General features: G+C 35.9%; 1 protein-coding gene across 2 annotated transcripts in view; it reads left to right on the forward strand.

The window, feature by feature from the left end:
* Positions 1–20,326, forward strand: part of NALCN (sodium leak channel, non-selective) — a gene marked incomplete at both ends in the record, with an annotated part of 210,973 nt that overhangs the window by 112,828 nt on the left and 77,819 nt on the right. For both annotated transcript variants that reach the window (XM_084226459.1, XM_084226460.1), the window contains 3 exons: positions 1,501–1,692; positions 9,321–9,458; positions 13,637–13,711. In XM_084226459.1, the coding sequence (XP_084082585.1) occupies positions 1,501–1,692; positions 9,321–9,458; positions 13,637–13,711 (405 nt within the window). The remainder of the gene's footprint in view (positions 1–1,500; positions 1,693–9,320; positions 9,459–13,636; positions 13,712–20,326) is intronic.

The raw sequence follows: 20,326 nt of genomic DNA on the forward strand, positions 1-20,326 counted from the left end.
TTGCTCTCTTGAGTTGATTCTCTCTCTCTCTCCCACCCACCCCCTCCCCCCTCCCTCCTTTGGTAGTTAAATCTAGATGAAAAGCATATTCTGCATACCTTACAAATGGGTAGGGAGATGAGCTTCATGTGAAATCCAAAGGTGTGCTCTATTACCAAGCTACAGGGCTACAGCGAGCTCATTGTATTAACAACTTCTGTCATACTTCTTTTCTTTTCAAAAACAGCATAGTAATTTTATTTGATTTGTACAGAAGGTCAGACAATAATTGCACTGTAATTCCTACTTTTCAGTTTCAATATGATTCTTGTGGAAACCCAGGTGATACATTGAAATGGAGAGCCTTTTTCTTCCTAAGAACTGCAGAATCTCAGTTGCCCCATATGCTGCTGTCCATTGTCTTCAGCAACTACTGTTGCTGCCACTGCCTGTTGTTGATACTGATGTTCTTGTCACTGTGTCAACATCAATGGCAGAAACAGGAGAATCAGAGCTGTCAGCAGCTCTTCCAAAATAGACTCAGCAGTGAATGGGTCAGGAGTTCCACCCGAGATCAAAGTTTTGCTGCCAGTACTGAGAAGTGTCAGATACGTCATGGACAAACAATGCTGGTGTGAGATACTGAGTTTCTCTGATACTGAGAAACACCACCCAAAATTTCCCATGTTATATATAATATGAAACAGCAAAATATGTTCATTACCAAATTTACTAGGTTATGTGGTATGTAACGCCAAACAATTTTGCTTCAGGTCACTGAAATGTAAAGATGATCTGGGGAAGTAGACTTGGCAGTTCTTTATGTGAATATGTAACCTGATATAGCAAACATCATAAAATCAGAGAAATCTAAGTTAGAAGTGGCCTTTCAATGCCATTTCATTGAGCCTGCTGCTCAAAGCAGAGCTTTCATCAAAGCCTGTTAAAGACCCTGTCCATTTAGTATAAGAATGACATTTTAACAGTGATGGTAATCAAACTGGAGCCATTTACCTATCACTTCAGTAGATTCTTGGTTGCTAAATCTAGACTGTCTAGACTGATGCACTTAGACTCCTACCTGGAGGCATTCTTATGATTGGTAACACACTATAAATCTCCTTTGGTCTCTAATTCCACATAACGTTCAAATTTAATATCTGTGGTGTGTTTTGTCTATGTCTTTGTTCCTGCTGTTTCCCCAAAACCAGCTTTACTCAGTTGCATGTCTGTAATGACTTCACGATCAGTGAGTTGACTACAGCCTTGGAGACCTTGGGTCCTCCCATGCCTGTACAATCATCCCATGCCTGTATGCCTCAATGCTGCTTATGTTCCTGGTTTTGTGGTTTTAACCTAACACACAACTTGTCATCTGTTACAAGTGATGGCAGCTTGATATTTATTGTTCTACAAGGCTTCAAGTCCCTTTTTGGCCATGAATGTCTGATATTTTGAAAGTTTTTGATTAATGTGATAATCAAATAATTAATATAGTTGCATTTTTCTCTTTCTTTGCAGGTTCTTAGAGTAGTTCGGCTTATAAAGATTTCTCCTGCTTTGGAGGATTTTGTGTATAAGATCTTTGGACCAGGAAAAAAACTTGGAAGTTTGGTAGTATTTACTGCCAGCCTTTTGATCGTAATGTCAGCAATCAGTTTACAGATGTTTTGCTTTGTGGAAGAACTGGATAGATTTACAACCTTTCCAAGGGCAAGTATAAAAAGCACTGATTACTCATTGCTTGTCACTATTTTCTTATTGTGGATATTTTCTAACCATTTATGGCAGACTTGGCAGTGTTTGGTAAATGATTGGACTCAGTAATCTTAAAGGTCCTTTCCATCCTAATGATTCTGTGTTTCTCTTGGGGTTTAATCTGGCCAGTAGAGCTAAATATTACTTAGCCAAACATTACTTAGCCACTAGTTCAATCCTTCTTCTGCAATGAGATAGAGGAAAGAATTGAGGGGGAAAGTAAAGTAAAATTTGTGGGCTGTGATAAAGAAATTTTAGTAGGACAGAAACTGAAGGGGAGACAATAACAATAAAAGAATTAGAATATACAAAATCAGCAGCTCACAATGCCATTGCTCAGTATATGTTGGCTGTTGCTCAGCCAGCTTCCAGTCTGCAGCCCCTAACCAGCTTTCCCCTAGTTTATATGGTGATCATGATGCCGTATGTAATGGTATATCCCTTTGGTCATTTGGGATCACCTGTCCGTCCCCTCACAACCTCTTGTGCACCCTCAGCTTGTTCACTGGTGGGGTGAGAGGCAGGAAGGGCCCTGGCACTGTGCAAACACTGCTCAGCACCAACTAAAACATCAGGGTATTATCAGCATCATTCTTATCTTAATTCCAAAATATAGCACTGTGCCAGCTACTAGGAAGAAAATTGGTTCTATCCTATCCCAAACCTGGACTGATTCGATCATATTTCTTATTATATTAGCAGTCTTCCTTTCCTTCTGAGAAACATGAAGCAGTTTATCTCCATATGTATAGGTTTTAAAAAATTGTATTTTCTGGGTGTAATAGTGTTCCTGTAGTCCTTCTGTAGTGAAAACCATCTTTCCTTGTGATAAGTATTCTATGTCTGCTGTCAAGAGAACACAGAGAAATTTTACCGATGCACTGTGATGATGACACAGCACAGCATACAAAACTGTGCTGTGTCATTAACAATACTGTGCTTAACAATACTGTGTCATGTTACAGGAAGAGAATTGATGTCCACAGGCATGAATATTGCCCAAGAATTTATATAAAACATGTATACACATGATTTATATCTTCCTAGTGTGAAAGTGGTTGTTCTTGATTTGTACAGGAATGCTTGTTTTACACAGGGTTATAAAACCTGTCTGTATTGACAAAATAAATTTGCCTTTTGGGTATAAATAACGGATATTTATGGGCATTACTTCAATTCAGAACAGAACATTGAAAATCAGTGGAAATTGGAGCTAATATATTTGTTGAAGCACACTGTTCTGAATGAAAATAGTGCAATTTCTTTAATAGTGGATTAGACTGAGTGTACATGGATTGGTTCCAGTGACAATTTATTTGTTTCTGTCATTCCAGTTTGGTTATCCAATGTATCTATTTTAGTGGAAGTGCATTGGTTGGAACAATTAAATAACAATGAATAAGACAGCCTCAAGGGTCATGTATTTAGCGAACAAAATGGCTAAACAACAATTTGTAATTATCAAGCTGAACTTGATCTATGGGAAGCTGGCCATCCAATGTGGAACAAAAAATGCCTACCCACAGGGAATAATGTAACACCATGCTTTCCATTTTGGAAAACATGCTTAGAAAAGCAGCCACTAGAATTAGATATTTAGTACCATTCATTAAATGCTGAAGAAAAAAAATAAAACTTAAGCTTTTCTAATTAAATCAGGTCTCCAAATTAGGTGATATTACCACCATATTCTATTCTCAATTCCCATGTACAACTTCTGAAAAAAACTACACGCTTACAATCACCATGGAATTTTTTTAGAATTATTTTATTGTTTACGTAAAATGTCAGTGAAAGTCTTGAAAGAATAATTGCAGTATGATCAAAATAAGACAGGATTGTAATCACCTTCACATTTTAACTAAACAAATTGATGTAAGTACCTGAGAAAGATCCACTTGCAATGAAAAATCGCCAATTTATATCAATACATTAGTAAAGTTTTGGATTATTTTGAGCATTTTAATCTGCTGCTATTTAAGCTTCAATAAGGGCTTCTAGCATATTGAATTTTAACAGGAATATGTAAATACAAAATACATATAAGAATGAGAAAAGGAGAATGAGAAAATATTTTCACCAACAAATTATATTGTGTTTTTACAAACAGGACATATCTTTACCAGTCTTCTATTTTATGACTTAAGTACTGGAAAAAGAGAAGAGCTGTTAACAGCAATAGCAGAGTGCTGCAGCAATACTGAATTGAAATGTTTTCAATATTTTTCCTATGATAGCCAGAAGCATGACTCCCTCATTATTTCTTTGATGTATTCATATTCACATTATATTTTTTTTAGAAGCGTAAAATTTTCAGTATGTGGTTTCTTTTTGTAGTTTTATAGTAAAGCATCTCTTATTAGGTTAAAAGTCAGTGAAAATTTTGTACTCAAAATTGTGATTGATGGTGTGAAATGGTGGCATCCCTCTGAAGGAGTATGTCTTTCTAGCAAAGTCTGGGAGTTCTCAAATTTTCTTCCCTGAGGAAAGATCATTGAATCAGTTTGCAATAAGACAATTCTAATTATTTTCAAAACATGACTGAAGACATTCTATATAACATATGGGATGATATTAAGTCTGCAATAGCAGAACTTGCTGAGATAAATTATTAGGAGCTTACGCTCAAAGATGAGCAAACCTTAAATAGCCAGGATTGTTGCTGTGAGTTTTTCAGTTAAAATACAGGCAGGACAAGCATGATAACAAAAATGGTGACACTAAAGGTTAAATTTTGAGTTTCTACATTAAAATGCTTTCTACATTGAAACAGACAAAACCTAAAATCATTTTGAAACTAAGTGCTTTATAAGAAGGCACAGTATGGGTTTGGGAACAAATAGACCTCCTCCTTTTGCTAATGTCTCTAAATTGCATGTTTTCACATGGTTTCCTGATGAAAATCAATAGACACAAGCTCACTGTTGCCATAGCTACTAATTTCACCCTTCTTTTGGCCATTACAACTTGCCAAATGGACTGGCTTTCTCTCTAATACTAAGTACAAAAATATAGATGTTTGCTTTACTGTTTTTAACCATCTGCTAGCTCTTATTTTTGCACGTCTTCTTAGGCAGCACATATTGAGCCATGAGGAAGGACAGGGTAGCTGGACCCCCTGAAGAATGCATAGGTGTAAGGTAGCTGCTGAGAAAATTCACTGTATGGAGAACAAAACACATTGTTAGTGTCTCTGACTTCCATGCCCTGGTTTCTTTTGAAATTTGCAGCCATGTGCTGACTACTCTGTCTCAATTTACAAAGTTGGGAATGCTGCCCTTCTTTTAAATGGGTAAACACAAGATGAAAGCCAGACCCAACAAATCCCAGCAACAATTCCCCAGTTTTCACAAAAGCAAGTGTCTGCTCCTACTCTTGACCTTGGAAAAAGTTCATGATGTGAGATATTAGTTCAACCTTAGCAACACCCGTTAAAAAAAGGTGAACAATGCAGTCTTAATTCTCTGATTCAGTTAAAATCTCAATATCACTGCCACATTTTTAAAGGATGGCTACTCTTCTTTCAGGGCATAACTGAGCCCCTCGTGACTGTGTCAGGAGGAAAACATAAGTTGCTGCTAGTAGAAGGATGTTACAGCAATGTTCTAAATCCCATTAACTTAATTTGCAGAATCAGTCCCTGTGATTGTAGAACTGCTTCCCTGAATTAGGCCAGTGGAATTTGGTCCATAAAATTTTGTGGGTACCAGTTACAAGACAAGTACTTTATAACTGTCAGTAGTAATTTGTGTGGCACCACCCCTGTAACAGTTGGACAAAATGTCAGAAATGGCACTTTGGCTCATATATTCTACCAAACCTTTGCCAATCTTACACTATAAATAAAAAGGTAGTTTGACTTCCATCATCAAAACAGCTCATTAAGTAATGGGGCATAAATACTCAAAGAAATTGACAGTCTTTTCTATAACACAGATTAATTCAGAAAATCACCATTTGCATAAATTTCTAAGTCTCGTCTTCACAGATGTTGATTCTGTCAGCTAGTTGCATTTCAAATTAATTTTAAAATAAACAGTGGGAGGTACACCTTTCAGCTAAAAATAACTTGCTCCAAAGAAGATTGCTTGGTGCAAAGCACATATTCATTGTGCACTGCCTTATTTACTTAAAACTAATGTTTTGAATTATACTGGAATTTAATATCATAATAAAATGCTTAAATTACATTGAAAGGCCATTTTATAAAACTATATGCTTTACTGACAACTGGTTTTGATGGAAGATCAGATTTTTTTATATTAAATTAATATCTTCCCCACATAAATTGATTGTGTTAATGATGAGTCCACAACGTAGTACTGAAGGTATTTTTACAAACTGAAGAATTAAGTAGAATATGTATTTTTTAAAAGCAGTAGGCTGTGGTAATTAAGTGCAATTCAGAAGAAAGGACATTGCACTAGTTCAGTTGTCCAATCCCTCAGGTGTTTTTAAAGCCAGCAGAGGGGTGTGTTATTTAATGTAGTGCCCACCTTATGCTTCAGCAAGGAGTGCCACACCAATCATGTACGATGGCCACTGGCTCTGGGTGCAGGCAGTGACAGCTGCCTGGTTTAGCTTCAGCTCCCCATCACAAAGGGAACCTGAGCACTGATGGGGTCCTTGTCTTCTTCACCCTAAAGCACCCCTGGCAGATATAAAGGAGGCTGGATTTTCTGCTTGTTTCATGCATGTTCACCTGGCTACAAAAGGCCTTTCCTAGAGAAAGATCCCAAATGTTTCTTTCGCTGCATGTCTTGCATGGGGAGCAAATGATTTTCTAATAAGGAAAAGAGTTAGTACTAAGAGTTTGTAAGTTTGCACAGTGTAGATTCTGTGCACATGGCTGGGAGGGGGCACTCATTTGAAAGGTGGATGTGGCTGCAGATTGGCAATGTGCTGGTTGAGGCCAAGATTACTGGCAGAAACATAAAGCAGAGAGCACTGTGAAATTTTCAGCTCTCATGCTTGGCCTCTCCAAATACATGACATACCAAAAAAGTAGTTGCCAGCATTTTTCTCTGCTACTTCAAGTTCATGGTAGCTTTTGTGGGATTTGCATGCTCAAAAGAAAGCCTGGGACTTTACATTTGGTCAGGATATTTCTGGTGTAGAAATCAGAATCTGATGTTTAGCTTCTCTCTGAATGTTTGTGATTTCTCATTTGGATGCCTTGGTCTACTCCATTTTATCTCAGCTTCACTTCTTGTAATTTAGACTTGTAGGTTTAAGCATCTCTAAAAATTTGATTAGTGTGAGTTCATTCTAAAAAGCAGCTGTAAAATCAACACTCAAACTTCTTGGTCTTAACCTAGCAGAGTGTTTGTGCTTCTCTCTGCTTCAGAGTGCCACAGAACACAGCAGCAATAAGAAACTAAGTTGGATTTTGATAAGGGACTTTTTTGTGTGAGTCAGCAGGCAAATGACTTATAAAACCCTCAGCAGCTAAATGTTTGTGAACCCTGTAAAAGAGTAAAAATTCATAGTTCTTCCTCCAAGAAGAAAATGACCTAAAGGCAACATGATTCTGTTTCTGCACTTTAAAATATGTATTATTTAAACCAACAGAGGAGAAAAATCTTTAGTGCTAGGATCCTTATCTGTGGTCAGTGAAAGAATGGATAGGTAGTATCAATGGTCTTCTCATACTGCTTAGTACCTTCTGCCACTTCTTTTTTTCTTCCAGCAAATTTTCTCCAAGGTAATGCCTGGGTACAGGCATGGCAATTGTCCTCTCACACTGGGCACTCCAAAGACAGTGTGTTTTACGCAGTGCCTGTTTAACAAGATGCATTGGATTAGATTGTCCCTGCCGTACCCAGCCCTGTTACCCCATCTCAGAATGTTTTATAACTCAGACCCTCCTTTCAAATTTTAAGCATATAGTCCTTGATGTACACTGGATTTCATGATACAAGTCACCCCACATCCTCCTTCATATAGTTTGAACCAGCTTCTTGTCGCCAGATATTAATGATTGTTAGCCATAGGGACCTCACATAGAGCCAAAAGTGCTGTGTGCATGCACATGGACAGACTTCTCTAGAGTAAAATTTCTTTTACGGCAGGTGAGAAGTCACAATCTGAAGTGGACTCCCCTTAGGGTGGGGCTATAACCTTAACGGTTTGGTTTAGAAGAAACATTGAAAGAAATGTCTTAGAGAAATCAGTGTTTTGTTTGAAAAACTCTATAAACTTGATAAAGAGCCCAAGCAAAGTATTTTTCTGTGTTTTATAATAATAATGATATAAATTTGAGGTCTCCCACACAGTTATTTTTGCCAGCTGCTTTAACAATTAATTAGAACCATTTCATTGTTTCCCATGCACATAAGTTTGTATAGCTACATGTTTTCAGCTTTTCCAGCACAGGTTTGGGTAAGTTGCAGTGAAGGGCTGTCTGGATACTGTTTTCTCACAGGTTTGACAAGAAGAATCCTTTTCTCTTTGTGCCATCACTTTAATGTGTTAATCTGCTGCTGCTGCTGGGCACACTGAGCACAGATCTAATACATCCTCGTAACTGTGTTAACATTTTGAATTCTAGGAATCCTGTTAGCTGTAAGCTGCATTGTTGTTTTCAATTTCTAACACATTTTTGTTATGCATAAACTTCAGTAAGATACCAGCTTTGATCCTACTGTCTGGAAAGAGAATACTTTCAAGGTCAGGCAAAAGCAAAAGAAACTTGTGCAATAGTTTGGCCTCATTGAGACAGTTGAGACAGTCAAGATATTTCACTTTGATACCGTACTCAACTTCTGTTTCCTAGGCAGTGTGCATTCCTCAGTGTCTGTGTAGGATGTAAATCTTGCAGTTACACATTGCTCATGTTGAGTTCAATTCTGGTTGGTGCTGTAGGCTCCAGATGAGGTTTCAAAGGTATCTGGTTTCTAGGCTTATCCAATTTCATATTTTCCTATCACTAAATAAATAAATTGTTTGAAACATTCCCATTAATTCCTCTGTTTTTGACATGTATACCTGGTCTCAAGGAATTTGAAAATGTTGCAGGAATAGTTCCACAAAAAATGCTATCTACAAAATATAGAGATGTCTGACTGGCTGAATCAAGTGCAGGTGCAGAGACCTTGCCATGTGTTGGTTAGTCTCATCTGTGGAGTGCCTCAAATGCTTCTGCTATTAGGATAACATAATTTATGGTCCCATTTAATTATAACACTTTATTACAGGTATATTTAGAGGGAGGAAACATGGAAGAAAAAGCATAACAAAAAAATTACAATACAGTATAATATTCAAAACAATAATCTCTTATGCTCAGGATATTTATACTATTTTTCAGCCATGAAGGAAACCAAAATGTTCTTTGTATGGGCTAATGAAGCTAGGACTGTGTTAACAATTGAAGATTACAGTTCTGTCAAAGATCAAGCTATTTATTTCTCCTTTAGTTTATAAGCAGCCTTCTACTTGGCTTTAAAAGTTAAACACATTTGATAAGGTTTAAAAAAGCAAACTAAAACAGGTGTGCATCTCTGTTAAATCAGTTTTAGGAATGTGTCAATAAAACCGTATGAGTATAATTTGTTAATATGTTTGCAATTCTATTCTTGCAGGCATTCATGTCAATGTTTCAGATTCTCACACAAGAAGGATGGGTGGATGTCATGGATCAGACACTGAATGCTGTAGGACATATGTGGGCACCAGTAGTTGCTATTTATTTTATACTATATCATCTTTTTGCTACTCTGGTAAGATTTCACTTAAAAATGTGTTGTGCTTCATTTCATTATGAATTGCTCTCATAGCTCTTGTAATAGTTTCAGCTAGTTAAAAATAATTGTGATGCTCATTTTGAGCATAGGCAGCTTTTAGTTCACACATGTGGTGGAATAAATTTACCCTTCAGCCATGTGACACGAAGGGTGGCCTTTTTTCTGGTGTGAGGTGTTGTTCTTCTTAGATCCGAGTCACACTGCCAGACTAACAATATCATTGTTATCTGCCTTGTACCTTCACAGTTCTTATGATTTCAGAGTTAAGTGATTTTATTTGTCATGTAGAACTTGTCTCCTCACATTTCATTGTGTTCTCTTTGCAACAGCAATTAAAGTGAGAAATGTAAAACGTTACCATATAAACCCTTAACTAGTCATCCCTACTGTCCTGTTGCCTGATACAAAATCAATGCATGTAAAATATATGATCTATTATATCAAGCAATAAATTATGAGAACAAATACAGCAGTTTCTGCATGCAAACAGAAATGTGGACTATATAAAAAAAACAAAACCCAACCTTTTTTTCTGTATGCATTTCAAACACAATTATTACTTTCTTTCATAGAGAAAATGGGAAGGAAAACTCTCTTTGATTATCCTGTATCAATAAGGACTTGTTACTTTATTTTAATACCAACACAGAGAAAATACCACAATCAAGAAAATAACCATTTTATGCACTCTTAATTCACTCCTCCTATTGCTCATTTTTTATTTTCCATTCACTGCAGTTTTGATGCACTTAGTCTTATTTTCACTTTTTGCATTCCATTTTATTTCTTTGCTCAGATGTCTACTTACATAAGGTACTAACTCTATTTCTACAATCTCCACCAGCTTCTATTTACTTATTTTACTTTACACTATATCCCATTTCATTTCTAAAGACTGAATAGTTGGACTACAATTGTGGGTGCAAGGGATTCCTTCATATGGATTGAAAACTTGATCATTTTATAAATGGCAATAAAATGCATTTCCTGCTCTTAGAGTTGCTTAATCACATCAAAGTATAAGCCAAATAAATGTATGTATCAGAAGATATATATAAGACATGTAATTTGCTCACAAGGGTAAGAAAATACAACTTTTCATGCTAGAGTGATCTTTTAAACTCCTTGGGAATTGAGGTTATGAAGCAAAAGGAAAGTGAGTTTTTGGTCATAGATTTGAAAGCAGTTACTGGTAAGAGAATCTTATTGATGTTTTTTTGATTCTTCATCAAGAATATTTTCTAATCAGTAATTCATTTTTACTTCTTAGATGAGTATTAAGCAAGTCCATAAAGTAAAATTGTGTCAAGTGACCTCTCTGCTAAAAATTCACATCTTAATTGAGAAATAATTCAGCTGTAAGAGCAATTTTAGTATTCTATGTTCCTTATTTTGAAAAAATTATCTGGGACTTGTCTATTTGTTTACTGAAAGTACTGATTTTACTTAGAGCGAAGTCACTTTTCCGTACACCAGCCTCAGTCCTTTTACAGGGAATTTGCATTTAAATACACAGTCCTTGCTTTGCTCCTTAAGGGTACACTTTTGTTCCCATTCACCTATGCAAATTCTACATAAATGAAAAAACCCTGCAAAGACAACTTTGCAGAATTATCTGTGCTTATGAAATTTTGATTTCAATTCTAAGATCTTCCTCAGACCTTGGAAGGAAAAACTCTGTAGGACAGAGTTGTCTGTATGCAAAAGAAATTTAAACAAAATAACATGGAACTGGTAAGGGAGCACAAAAATGGTTGGGCTGCTACCAAAACCAAAAAGAATCATTCTAAGAATAAACAGCCATCAGAGAATAACAAGAGTAAAGTCAAATGAAGAAATTACTTTCACCAACCAGAAAAGGGGGGACAATTAGAATTGAGAATGATAATTGCAGGCATTTGGCATAGCAGACTGTAGAGACTTGGAAAGAAATTATTAGGTTTCACATAAGAAGGCAAAGAAAAATTGAAGCCCAAAAAAGACTCACTCTCTTGGAAACAAGGACTGTAATTAGTTGAGATGGTGGCAGAGGAAGTTAAACAAATAACAAGTTTGCATATAAGTTTTCTTTTGTGGTACATTTTCTTTGGTTCTTGTTGGAAAAAAGCAAAAGGGAGTTAATGAAAGTTTTGCCTTGATACATATCAGTGCATGAATCAGCAAGACTGTAAGGGGTGATATATTTAATGAGTACTGTACTTTTTAGCATGGAACTGAACTTCCTTAACTGTATGCTTTGAGCAGCATGTACTGAGTATCATAGAATGAACATGATATCTAAAGAAGCAAAACACCATAATGTAAAATCTTAACAGAATTATAGTAAAATTCTTCATTAGCAACTAGAGATCTAAGTAGTTTTCATAAATGCTTGTTGGTCAAAAGGAATGTCAAAAGTCGGAGAGTCCACAAACAATCAGAAAGTTCCACTTGGAATGGAAATTAGTCCCTGTTAGTCTCTGAACTACTGTATAAGCACATGGCAGTGGGTTTTGGATAAAGGAGTAAGGTGAAAGGGAAAAGAGACATTAAAGAGGTATACATGAATTAAAGACAGAAAGAGAAACAGAAAAAGAGAGCAAATGTGATCACTAGTGCTGCTTCCAGCTTCATCCAGCTGGGGGGATGCTGAGCCTGGTTTCAGCGTTGATCCAGCCGCATCAGTCTAAATCATGAAATGTCCAGGATCCTGGGGGTGATTATCCAGTGAGAGTTGATCCATTTGTGTCAGTATGGCCACTGGGATATTCAGGATGCTGCCTGGAATTCTTCTAATTCGAGCTAAAGCCAGCTTCTTGTTGAAAGAATTATTTGGTTTTTTGAGCACTGCCATTTTTTAAATTTATGGGCCAGAGTCCTTCCTATGTCTTCTGTGCTTTTATAGTTTATGGAACAAAAGAAATTCCTGCCTTGGAAAAAGATCCACTCAACGTAGATGCAGTTTGAGTTCCAAACTCCTTGTCTGGTATATTAAGTCACTTAAATTTCATCTTCTATATGGGTGGGGAATAAATTTCCAGTGTGACAGACAAACTTACACTTCATCTACAAGTGATGGTGGGAGGATATATTTGCTTGGGTTGTCACTCCATGATCCAATGCCACAGAAAAACTCCAGGTCTGTAACTCCATTTAAAAAATGAGTTAGGATACTTTCTGGCACCTCTCTGGTATATCAGAAATTGGTGCTTGCCTGTAGAAACTCAGTGCTTTTGAGAATGTTTGCATTAAACTTCAGAGACTAAAACCTTGGCAGTTGCTGGCAGCTGTTGACTTATGCATGTGTACATATATTTACTGCCTTAGATAGAAATTTTCTGATAATATATGCTGAACAGTGGTATCCTCCCTCACCTACCATGCTCCTAATTCTGTCTGCTTCTCACCTATATCAGTCACATTTTTAGCTCCTTTGGCCTCTGGTCAGCATCTGCGCACAAGGGAAATGTAATGATCTGACACTGATGCACAATTTTTTTTCTCCCTGGATGCTGTCTCCTAGAAACATATCTAAATAATATTTAATGTTGAATAAATTGAGGCACTTGACTTTCCTCTTCCGTGACATGAGTTTCCTGTACATGTGATGCATTCAAATAATGAAGCTGCTTAGTTTTCTTCCAAAGTGGAGTTAGCTACTTTTCACAGAGCATAAAGGAAGTCTATAAAGTAAATGACTGTCAGGTGACTAAAATTTGACACCTTAATTGAAAACCACCTTATCTTTACAAGATGTTTTAGGATTTTGCTTTGCAAAACCTTTTTCTTTTAATATTGCTGTTGTTGTGGCTATTGACGTTGGTATTATTATTGTTGTTGTTGTTTTTTGTTATTATTTCTGATTAATTTAATTTTCTCTTCATCTGAAGTACATTTTGATGAGTATATTGTTAAGCATATATAATTCATTGGTCATAAACCTTAGAATTTAGCATTTTTAAACTCATAATAATTGTATGGTAAGATAAAAAACAGTTTAGTACTTGCAAAAGGGCTAGCAGGTATATAGTAGCAGGTGATATTAGTTCAACAGATGTCAAAGGCAAGGATCCCATTTACATCAGTAGGGCTGTCATTTTTCCATGTTATTTAATAATACTTCCTAAGAAAAATAAGATAAACTTTAACAAATCTTACTTACAATTGTTTTGTAGATTCTACTCAGCTTGTTTGTTGCTGTTATTTTGGACAACTTGGAACTTGATGAAGATCTAAAGAAGCTTAAACAAGTAAGAACACATTTTTATTGTGCTTGAAAGTAGTTTCAATAAGGCATTTTGCTTTACTGGTATTTTGTGTGGCAAAAGCTGGGGAAGATCTTCATCACAATGAACAAAACAGTAGATGTGGAAGTGAATAGCAGTATTTTGTTAGATAGCATACTATCACACCAGCCTTAAGGAAAAATTAAGATATTGTAAAGAGATGTAGAAATTTGGTTTAGCATTCAATCAAATTCAATTTAGATACTCTTGTAATTAAAAAAAAAAATCAAAATCACAGTGAGGCTATTATTTTGCTTATAACCTAGTGAAAGATATCCCTGTCCATGCTTTATGAGCACAGCACAGCTCCACTGCAGGGAAGGGTAATGGGAGAGGATCCACAGTTAGGAAACATTAGAGCACTCTCTGGTCACTGTGTTAGGGGAGGGCTAAAGATGCTTGGAAGAGTTAACTTGCTTGATTGATTCTCCTCATTTAGGGACCAAGAAGTCATTCTCTCATGCTTGAAATCCCAAATGTCAATCACATAAAACAAATGTAAATACAGAATTCAGGTTGGCCTTTTTGCCCTTGTGCACTAACCACCAGAGAGGAAGGTATCTATAGCTTTTAAATAAATATATAGTTGTGCTTTAATCTGTACAAAGTCATCAACATTTTCCTATTTCATGCGTGAAATAGCATAAGCTAACACATGGGAACTTCTGTAATATTTGGCTTATAGCCATCATTTGCTGCTTTTTTCATGTGCATTAGCAATTGCTATAGAATTATGTTCATTCAATTCTTGAAAAATTATCACCCAGTCAATTGATATAGTTTACAATGAAGTTCTACATGACAATATTATATATTTTTACATTTTCTTTATAGAATTCAATCCAGAAATCAATGCTGCATTTGCTGTTGCAGTATTAAATACCCATATGTATTGCAAACTTGAAATAAGTTAAAAAGACACATATTTTCTGTGACAATGAAATGCAAATACTGGATTTCAGTTCATGAGTTTACATAAGTGAGAGATCTTACAGATGATTTTGGGATGGCAGGACAGTCTTGAGTACGCAAACTGAGTAGGCTAAATCAAAGGCATTCATTTTTCTCTTTGCCAGTCTGAAGAGGTAAAATTATCTGAAATGAAAATGGCTCAGATGTGTGGTAAGCAATGTCATATCATACTGATAATCTTACAGGAAATTTTTCATATTGTCTGCGTGAGTTAGGAGCACAAATCAATTTTCCGAAGGGAAGAGCTTAAGATGTGAAATCCAGTGGCTTTTGTGTGAAACATCTTTGATTCATAAACCACTTTAAAAGTCCACAACTTTGCCTATTAAATGGCAGCAGCATGGCTTTGTGCTTTAGCCACCTGCTTTGGAAGTGGTGTACAAAAAGCAATAATGAGAGACCACCACTAGCAATGCTTGCCACATTTCAGTCTGAAATTTTATTAGCCTGGTAGGAATTCTGTCTGTGATAGCAATGGAGAACACTTAAATGGAAGACATAAATATAATTTTTTTTTTAATCTCTCAACTTCATGGCTTTGAGACTGTAGCAGTATAACTACATCAGAGAGGTGCTGGGCAAGAACAAAACTGCTGCCCAGCCACCAGACCTCCTTGCTACCATGCCATGCCACTCCATGACCCAAGAGCGCATCTAACAAGAGCGCAGCACTTTGCCTTTGGAAATACCAGCTGGGTTGACTGGCATAATGGTTATATAGGTTCTACATGCATTATGATGTATATTATACCCCATTCTGATGCATGAAAATGTCCAAGGTGGCTGACACTGGTTCATTTGTACTTATGTTTTTGGAATGTTTTTTTGAGCAGTAGTGTCTCCTCACAGAGTATTACTCAGTTCTATTGAATGCATTCCCTTCTGGTATGCAAACAAATGAATGTTGTACAAAGTGTTGCATATTTTAAAAATGCCTAAGGTGAAAAGAGGCAAGGAGTCAGTTCCTGGAGCTCAGTGATATGAGGTAACTGGAATGAATGTACAGCTGCTTAAGTGTCTAGAACAGAAAAGGTTTCCTGAGGGGTAAATACGATGGTATCACAGGTTCAGTGCTGGTGGTGACTGTGCTCTACTGTGCTGAAATATTGCTTGTCTTATCTCAGAAGATAAAGCAAGAAATTGGTTTTTTTTTAATTGAATGATATTGTGAATTTTCATTTAAAAATGGACTTTAAGAATAAGCAGGATTATAAGGTAATTGTTATGTTCTAATCAAGACCATTTCTATAAAAAATAAATCTGTATTGCTGCACAGAAAAAAATTTGACATCTATAATTAAAAGATGTATGGCATTCTAAGAGAGAAGTCAAATAATTCAAGCTGTTAATGTGAAAGACATTCATTGGCTGAAAATTGTGAAATTGTAATGCTCTCCCTCCTTGGGGATGTATGTTTTTCCCTGCCTTTACGGGCTGTAAAGCTCAAGTCCCAGGGCATTTTCAGATGATGAAACACTGAATGATTTTCTAGGAAGGAAGGAGAATATATCTGTGCCAGAAATCACACCTAACTAATAATACCATTTGAGTTATGTTCTTCTTAGTTATGGCTTAATTTCTTTTCTGGAACTTGATAAGAAAAATTTTATTATGTAACTTTCAGATTATTGGTAAAGACTAATTAGTTAATATTTGCAATATACTCTAGAATGTAAAATGATATGTAGACACTTGGTATTCATGTTGCTTCAGTAAATGTATTTAAATATGAATAAATAAAAGCAAAACTGCATTAAAAGACTAGGAGATTCTAAGATTATAATATAGTTTATTTAAAAGAAAGTAAACCTTTAGAATTAAATATGCCAGAGCAAATTGAGTTAAGGATATACATCATGATTCAGTGTTTAATTACCCCATTACATAATATTACTTCCAAAAGTCTTGCCTCCATGCAAAGAGTAGAAAGAGCTCATTTTAATAAGCCGCTAGTCCATTTATTGTACAGTTTGTGATCCCGTCCATTATTTATTGCACAGTATTCAGGCTTTACTATGAAGAAAAAACTATTAATCTCCTTTCTGTTTTTTATAGTACCCCTCATAATTATGTAGAACAAACATAAAACTTGTGAAAGATTAATTAAAGTGATTTACTTAGCAGTGCAGGTACACATAACAATAGAATCAGCTTTTCCAAGACACCATTCAGCTGGTTTAAGAATAGAATCATTCTCTGTATCCTTACAGCTCTAATTATTTGCAATGCATCTCCCAGCCTCTGCCACATCTCATCCTCTTGTCTGTCTGCCATCATAGATCAAGTGAAAAGTGTTTGTGCCATAGCTCATAGTCACCATCTAGCTGTGCAATAAACTTGATGCTCTGCAGTGATCCAGGCTGACCCTAACATATTACTGAGTCTCCAGGAATGACTGATCCTGCTCATCTTACCATGAGGCCCTTTCTTCTGGTGTTCAGTACATCAGTTATACAGAAGATATTGAACCTAGGTACAAGAAATCTATCAACTACAATCCTGACTTCCTTCTCATCTATGCCTGTCTTCTCCACACTCTCCCTATACTATTGTCCCAAAGTTAAAAAAGAAACTGAGAGGATTTCTTTGATGTCTTCTGCCTTTTGTAATAAAGCATTGACTTTCTTTTTAGAAATTCATCACCCTCAACAGATTTTGAAGCATGACTTTCTCTTGAAGCAGCTGTTTTAACTTTTCCCGTTATATTTTCCACATATTTACGGATTTCATTGCTACATATTTTTATCAATTTGCCTAGATATTAAGTCAGACTGATTAGGTTCTCACTTCTTATGCTCTACCCTGAATTCCTCTTTTAAAGTTAGTCACAAATTATCTACCACTGCTGTATGTCAGGCTTGCTATCTCTGAGGTCCTTTAGAAGTCTTGAGAGAGTGCTATCAGGTGATAGGGAGTAACAAACTGACCTTGTGTTAGTTATCTTCGAAAAACTTTTCTCCTGACATTTTTGTAGATCAGTCTTTGACACAGTTTAGGGCCTTCTTTGATCCTGTCTGTGGCCAACACTGTTTAATGTTTTGCTTTGGTTTTATTTTTCAGAACACACTCAATTAATAGTCTGCTGCTCTTTTAGACTTCCTACTTTCCTTATGTCCTTAAAAGCTTTCTAATTAGAGTTATTTCAAAATCTTTCATGATCTGCCATTATTTTTATACCAAAAAATCGCTAAAAATTATGGTGGTTTTTTTTTTTCTCTATTCTTTGCTTAACAGATTGCTTTCTTTTCTGAAACAATCACTTTTAAGTCTTCTTTGCACTCAATTTGACATAGCTGGTCTTACTGACCTTCTTGGAGTTTCTTTCTGTGGCTGGTAGATAAAACAGGATATCTCTGCTAATAAAACAGGATACTTGAAGCTACTCCATACACCCCTGCCACTTCCCAGTTTCTGTCATTTGTCCATTCCTTTAAATTTCTTTTCAAAAGCTTTATGATTTTAAGTAATTTTTTAATTTAAATTCAGTGTAATAGATAGATTTGACCTTCTACTTGTAAAGTCAAATCTGAATATATGACCATTTTATCACTGTTACAGAAGAGCTTTTTGATATTTATGCCATAAAATAGATCTTGCCCAGTACTAAACCGTGAGATGCTTCTTCACTTAGTTGTTCTCTGGCTACATAAGTCAGCAAGGAGTCACATATAAGTAAAAAGTAAATATCTTTCTTCTTCCCTTTCCTAAACATACATGAGGGTAAATAAAAGTTTCCCAGTGTTATTACTGCTTGTCTTTTGGCTTTGAATACTATTTTGCATTTTGAAATTACTTTATAATCCTCATTTATACTCCACACATGTACAGAATATTTCTTCCAGTTTGAGACACAGTTTCAATGCATTACTCTCCTTTAACAGCCTTTGCAGCCAGTGAAATTCCTTTAAAATTTTATGAAAGTTTTAACACCTGGGTAGAATTCACCTCACTTCATCAATATATTATAACATTGTATGTGCAGTTTGAAATATTCATGTAGATTTCCTTCTCTAGTCACTGAAGAGTAGCAGATACTTTTGGAGGGCAGTTTTGAGAGACATCCATTTTTTTATAGGGCAGCTGCAGGAAAATTTGAAACCAGCCCCAAGCCACCCTTACTGTATTAACTATCTTTCCTTCATCTGCAGCATAATCTGTGGCTTGCAGCAATGAAAACTTTATGGCATTGCTTCTCAAGTGCATATCCCACTTTTCCTGGGAAAGCAGACAGGAAATAAGACTAATCTGTCTTTGATCTGTTCTTATATCTCAGAACCCTTTGGCTGGTCCTTCTCAGAAAAAGGGTACTGGACAGATGGACCTTTGATCTAACCTAGTGCACTCATTCTTACACCCCTAGTGTTTCATGTTCTGAACTGGACTTCAGAAAAAATTTGCAAATCCATAAAGATGAACCCATTGATGGCTAAAACCACATGCATGGCTGTTTTACTGTTTTATAATTCCACAAGGGAAAGAGCAAGCATCTCAAGCATCTCTGAGCATGAGCCATGGTCTGACTTCCCTGACCATGTAATTTTTCCTCTGTAATCCTATTTCCTGGAATTCCACCATAAAATATATGTATTTTTTATATCTATATATAATTCTAACAATGTAAAGTATAAAATTTTCTTTGTTTACCTTATGCTTGTGATAACAAACCCAGCTTACCTCACTAACCTTAGAGGGTTTATCTTAGAGTTTGTCTCAGACAAGATTATTGAGCCCCTATTTTCCTACTGGAAAATTAAAGCTGAAGTGACATTCCTAGCTTCATACACAAATTCCCAGTATGATAAGGAATCAAAAAAAGTCAGGTTTGGGTCTTGGGCCCCTTGAGTACATCCACTTTTAAATTGTTGAAGTCTCACATAAGTGTAGTTCTCTGCTTGAAAGAGAAAATCCCATAAGGAAGATCAGATTTCTGTCATATCACACATGTGCTGTCTGTGCTCACTAGTGCACACTCACAACATTGGTACAGATGGCATCCAAAACTAAAAATATTTTCCCCATTCTTTACTACCTGGCAACAGAAATTCTTGGAGGAGTAAACAACAATATGCAGCAGGGACGTTTTTCTTCTAATTTGATTTAATTCCCACACTCACTAATGAAGGTACTTATCAAATGTACATGTTCCTTTCCCTCCAGTTCTGCCTCACACTATGAAATACATATAATATTTTTTTCTCTTAAATCCATATCAAAGCAGCAAGTGCTTTGAGAGAGATATATATGTGTATATGTACCCATAGATCATTATATTTTATATTTTCTCTTTTATTTATATATATATCTACACATACACACACACACATACACAGACACCTATATATCATGGTATGTATCTATTTCTACATATAGTATACATACATATTTTTTAAAATGAGCTGCCTTTAGAATAATATTTGAAAAGTAACAGATTTTTGCCATCTTAATTTTCTCTCTTAAATCTCACTTTTAACTCTTTGATGTTGAAAGCAGAAATTTTCATACAGAAGCTTGGAGATAATGATAGATTCTTTTCTGCTTCTGTCTCTTGAGATAGATTCTTTTTTTCAAGAATGTTTAATGTCTGAACACTTCAATTTGATGCCAGAG

This window comes from Fringilla coelebs, assembly GCF_963513975.1.
Source record: "Fringilla coelebs genome assembly, chromosome: 2".
In the NCBI taxonomy this organism is placed as follows: domain Eukaryota; kingdom Metazoa; phylum Chordata; class Aves; order Passeriformes; family Fringillidae; genus Fringilla; species Fringilla coelebs.